This window comes from Actinia tenebrosa, unplaced genomic scaffold (genome assembly GCF_029948245.1).
Source record: "Actinia tenebrosa isolate PJP-AT-01 unplaced genomic scaffold, QUT_ActTen_1.0 PGA_scaffold0__85_contigs__length_37466705, whole genome shotgun sequence".
NCBI lineage: Eukaryota > Metazoa > Cnidaria > Anthozoa > Actiniaria > Actiniidae > Actinia > Actinia tenebrosa.
The window spans coordinates 16,811,615-16,817,332 of NW_028292569.1; the positions used below are offsets into that span (position 1 = coordinate 16,811,615).

General features: G+C 38.5%; 1 protein-coding gene across 1 annotated transcript; it reads left to right on the forward strand.

The window, feature by feature from the left end:
• Positions 1-694: 694 nt before the first annotated feature.
• LOC148913599 (uncharacterized) lies at positions 695-4,806 on the forward strand. The gene is made up of 2 exons (XM_089033572.1): positions 695-1,086; positions 1,176-4,806. Exons 1-2 carry the CDS (start codon positions 1,007-1,009, stop codon positions 4,180-4,182), a joined length of 3,087 nt encoding a protein of 1,028 aa, XP_088889698.1. The 5' UTR covers positions 695-1,006; the 3' UTR covers positions 4,183-4,806.
• Positions 4,807-5,718: the final 912 nt, after the last annotated feature.

The window sequence follows — 5,718 nt, forward strand, 5'->3', positions numbered from 1 at the left end:
TTGCATTCATTTGCACCAAGAAGATCGGCGTTTATATCTTCTAGTTAGTTCTTTCCTGTAAAAAAATGGATTTTAGCCTTTGCAGCTTTAAAGGCATCAGGAAAATAACTTGTGGAAGCTCACGAGGGCTTAATGAATTGGTTAAGTTAAGTGGATGCAACGAAGATGTAGCACAACACCTCGCTAGTTGTCATCTACGAAATTCTGGGTTAGAGGAAAGCGAACTCATTCTTACACGTGCTGGATATTTTGAGTTGAGCGCAACGCAAGTTGATAAAATGAACATCTGTCCAAGCCATCGTCATGGTTTAGGTAGATTTTGGCGTGCACCGCGGACATGTCGCTATCCAGGACACAGTGGTTCGAGAAAAAAGCAGTGCAAGGATCGCCATGTGATAAATATAGTCATGGCAAATGCAGTGAAATCAATTTTCAATGTCACGGTGGAAATTGGATCACGTAAGTATTTTCGTCAATGATTTTGGGTCCAATTTTTTTATTTGAAGAATTTGGAAAAATCGTGTTGGCCATGTTTTTTATGCTTCTCCAGGTTGAACGAACAGAGAGAGGAGGGAGAAGGAAAGAAAGGAAGGAAAAAAGAAAGAGAGAGAGAGAGAAAAAAAAGAAAGAAAGAAAGAAAGAAAGAAAGAAAGAAAGAAAGAAAGAAAGAAAGAAAGAAAGGAAGGAAGGAAGGAAGGAAGGAAGGAAGGAAGGAAGGAAGGGAAAGAAAGAAAGAAAGTGAATGATTGAGTAAGTGTGTCAGTTATGATAAGGTCAGTAACTACGTTATATTATTATAAACTTATATCAATATGAAATCAAAGAATAAAAAGTAGGAAAAAAAGAAAGTGAAAGGAAGAATGAGAAAAGGAAAGACAAAAAAGAGAAAAATAGCTATTAGTAGTTTAATTCATAATTCTTTTCTTTATGACTCTAAGCTTAATTAAATATCTATTCTCTGGACACAGCAATATGTGGAAAATGTAGAACAAAACACAAAGAAAACATGCAGAGCAATGCGGCGTGGCTGCTGCAGGAAATCGGTGGCGAGTTCAAGGAACCTTCCACAAGAACAATCAGAGAAAGGTATGCCTTGGGAGTAGAAAGCTGTTTCATTTTACGTGGTAGGTGTCGACTAGCGACAATATATATATTTCTCTTTTTGTCATTGACAGCAGACTTAAAAATTCAACAACCTCAACAATTGAACCGGAAACACCTCGTACGCATCGTGCTGCTGGCACTGACTGGACACCGGGATGCTGCAGGGATCTTGCAAGTGGTAGTTCACTGGAAGATTTGCACATCGACGCGTCTGCTAATAACGATAGAGCTGTTCAAGACTTCAACGAATCGATGGCTAAGATAGCGACGCACACACCTGCTGGAGTTCTTGAGCCGCTGCAGTTTCAGTTAACATCGGCTTGGGACGATGCAAAGCCAGAAGATAAAAACATCTGTAAAGAAAGAGCTTCAGACGCGTGCCGAACTGTTTGCGACCTGATAGCGCCAAAAGATGGTGACAAGCTATTCCAAGCAATCCAACAAGAACCCACAGGCCCTACAGATGACCTGATCGCGTTAATGTGTGCTTATCGTGATGCACAGACCCGTAACTTGAAGATACAAATACTCAGTATATATGCATACCGTCATACCATGAAGAAATTGCAAGCTTTTCACGAGCCTTATGAAAAAGTCAGTATCAGGCAAATCAAGTTGGCCAGATCACATGCGAAAAAGAGAGGTCCAGGCTCAGCTGTCCCTAAGATAGTGCACCATCGGGTGCGTCTAGACACACAAAAAGTTGATCACTTCGTTGATTTCGTCAATCGACCTTATTTTTATCAAGATGTTGCATTTGGAACAAGAAAGATTACCTTAGATGAAGGCAGTCAGATAACAATGCCTAATGTAATCCGCACTGTTACAAGATCTACGATGGTGATGCAGTACTTACAGTATTGCAAAGAAGAGTCATTTGAGCCCATTAGTCGTTCGACAATGTATCGTATCTTGGAAGTGCGAGAAGCTTCACAACGTAAATCATTGTGCGGCCTCGATAATACTGCTGCTGAAGGAGTGTCTGCCTTTGGGCAATTATCTTCTATAACCGATGAACTTTGTGAAGTCGGTGCAGACAAAGAAAACATGACAAGCTTAAAAAACAGGTTGAATGAAGGCATGAAATACCTTAAAACGACATTCAAAACAGACTGCATGGCCGAAGAAAGCGAATGCGCTGACCACTGTAGGCGCTTTGCTTTGAGCGATCCGAGCAATAAGAAATTTCAAAGAAAGTGTTCGCATTCATCACATCAATTGTCTTGCAACCGCTGTCAGCAATTAATATTGGTAATAGATGAGATAGAGGCTGGCATAAAGAATCATCCAAGTAATCTTTACAACAAAGAGCAACGCGATGATCTCATGTACGACTTCAATGCCTCAAAAAGCAAAATCTTCGCATGGAAGTGTCACATCATCAGAGGTGTAAATCAGGAACAGGCAAAACAAGAAGCAATACGTTATTTGTCACCCCATTCTGCCTTAGTTATAATCGATTGGGCGATGAAATTCAATCAAATGAGGTACAGAGAAAAGCAAAGCGAGTGGTTCGGTAAGCGTGGATTAAGTTGGCATATTAGCAGTGTAGTGACTTACAATAATCAATGCAAGACTACTCGAGTTTTGCCCTATGCTCATCTGTTTGACTCATGCTCCCAGGACTGGTTTGCTGTGACTTCCGTTCTTGAGAGCCTTCTAGAAAGTATCAAAGTTGACTTTCCAGATGTGAAAACGGTATGTATTCGTTCAGACGAAGCAGGATGTTATCACACTACCAATCTCATTGCAGCAGCTAAAGATGTCGGTGAACGTGTTGGAATTGCTGTTGAACGGTATGATTTTTCTGAGCCTCAACAAGGAAAGGACGTATGTGACAGAGTGCTTTGTCCAATGAAGGCTTCAATCAGGAGATACTGCGCTGAAGGGAACGACATTCTGAATGTGTTCCATATGAGGGAGGCTTTACAAGAGAGGCCAGTTAAGGGAACAACTGCGGCCGTGAGCATTTTGGATGAATGCAGCCAGAGTCTCGAAGTGCATAAAATCAAATACTTTAGTGAATTACATAACTTTAAGTATGAAGAGAAAGGACTGCGCACGTGGAAAGCCTATGGTATCGGTCCCGGTAAAGTTATACCTTGGAAATCTCTATATGTTAAACATCAAGGAGCGACCAACATATCATTGCAAGAAGGACAAGAGTTTTTCAACACCAGTGAAACAAGACAGCTTTCAGTTGGCAAGGATAATCAAAATTCCAAGAGTGCAGCTGACAGCGATGATCAGCCATCCCTATTTGTTTGTCCCGAAGTAGGGTGTAGCTCTAACTTCGATTCCTTTTCAGAACTCGAGCTTCACATTGATGTTGGTTTGCATGAAATCCAAACAAAAAGAAATGAAACTATATACGATGGGCTCCGCCGAGATTGGGCAGCTAAATTCTCGGGTATCGATACTTATCAGCCAAAACCATGCAGTAAACCAGACGAAGCTTCTTATATATCACTTGTTCAAGAGACATCTTCAACCCTTAGCATGGGCTGGGCTCTAAAACCAAGAACCGGAGCTGCTCGTTTTACAGAAAATGTGCGGTCGTATTTGACAGCAAAGTTTGACCTGGGTGAGAGGACTGGTAGAAAAGCAGACCCTGAACAAGTTGCCGCGGAAATGCGGTGCGCGAGAAATGAGAACGATGAAAGGCGCTTTGAAAGAGAAGAATGGCTATCGAAGACTCAAATTGCAGGATTCTTTTCACGTCTTTCCACTTCGCGAAAAAAATCCACAGTACGAGATATTACCGTGACCAGTCCTCAGAAAAATGTACAATCTTCGGTAGACGAGGAATTAGACATTCAGGATGTAATACGAGAGTCAGAACGTATGAATCTGTTACAAGAAATTGAGGATAGCATTGGCCTGCAACACCCCATTATTTATGACACGTACGATCTATGCGACTACTATCAAAGAAACAAGATCTCAGCCTTCAATGTTACAATGCTGAAAAAAATACTTAATCACTTTGAAGTACAGTTTAGATCTAAAGACCTTAAGGCAGAGCTCGTGCGTTTGGTTGGGGAAGTCATTAAGGAATGCAAGTGTTCTCCGCAGTAGAATCTCAGTACTGTTAGCTAGATAAGCCTTTAATCTTAGTTCAGTGAGTACACGACAGGGGCGGCGGAAGCTGAACATTATCCATTGGAGAGGCACGTCAAAACAGGCTGTACTGATTCACTGTTTCGAAATCGTCTTGAAAATAATGTCAGTTGCGAACTCATGTAGGTAACCAAAGAATTTGCTGTTGTAATAATGATGATGATGATCGATGATGATGATGATAATGATAATAAGTATATGTAATAGGACTCCATGAGGAAAATTCCAAGGACTGACAAAATTGGATGAGGCCGTAGGCCGAGTCCAATTTGGCAGCCAGAGGAATTTTTCGAGTCTAATTATTTCTTGATTGGAGAGCATGAAATCCATTACCTATTAATTATATAGCTGCCTAATTAATCCCATATCAACAAGACCTGCCCAATTAAGAAAATAATTGGACAGTTACCTATATGGGATTAATGAGAAGCTGTATAATTATAATAATGATAATGATAATGAAAACTTCACTTGAGTTTTTTCCCGTAATACAATCGTAAATCTCGCTACGTATAGGTAATTTACAATTGGCTACTTGAATCGAATACAAAATGTGACAAATGACAAAAAGAAAAAGAAAAGAAAGAAAGAAAAAAGAAGATATTATATCTGTAATACTATGAAAAAAAAAAAAGAGATAATAATAATAATAATAATAATAATAATAATAATAATAACTGAAGAAAGGATTGAAAAAAAATGATGAACTTAACCAGCCTAGACTTAGTCCGCTGGTCAATGTAAACATGATATATACAGACAAATAAAACTTGCCATAATAATAATAATAATAATAATAATAATAATAATAATAATAATAATAATAATGATGATGATGGTTTATTTGAAAATATCTATAGAGTAGCTCTATATCTTCAAAATTATTTGAGAAGCCAGTACCCGCAACCTCCACTTCCGAACCGCCGCCCCTGTATGATCATAATTTTCACAATTACTCGTTCTGTAGTTATAAATGAATTCATACGTTTGTTTGCACCTGTTGCAAAAATCGTCGTTTCAGCCGAAGAACAGTCAAGACTGCAAAGTATTTTTCTAAAAAATGATAGTATATGGAGTTCGAAAATATCGGAAGGACGAAATACCTTTTCGCAAGTGAAAATGATGGATAATTTAGTATAAAGAAAATAAACGTTGAGAATGTTAAATGACTGACAATGATATCAATAATATGTTACCTACAACTTAAAAAGAACTAGAAATATTCAGCTCTACAAACAAGAACACTTCACTTCTCAGTTTTGGATCTTTTTAGCATGTTTGGAGATATTACTAAGCAAGGATTTCTTTACTAAATTTACTATAATTAAAATAAACAAATAGCGATTGACCTCCCGACCTCGAGATATTCAAATAAAAAAATTACTGTGCGGTGAAATTTCAAAACAGCTTATAGAAACACTATTAAATGAAGCCGTAGGTCATTGAAATCTTTTATAATGACACAAATATTGTCAATTTAAGGTTTTTAATTCA

Bases quoted from the DNA above. Each gene is read 5' to 3' on its own strand.
- LOC148913599 (XM_089033572.1), top strand. From the start codon at position 1,007: ATGCAGAGCAATGCGGCGTGGCTGCTGCAGGAAATCGGTGGCGAGTTC. The intron at 1,087-1,175 runs GTATGCCTTGGG...TGTCATTGACAG, and splicing joins ACAAGAACAATCAGAGAAAG to CAGACTTAAAAATTCAACAA.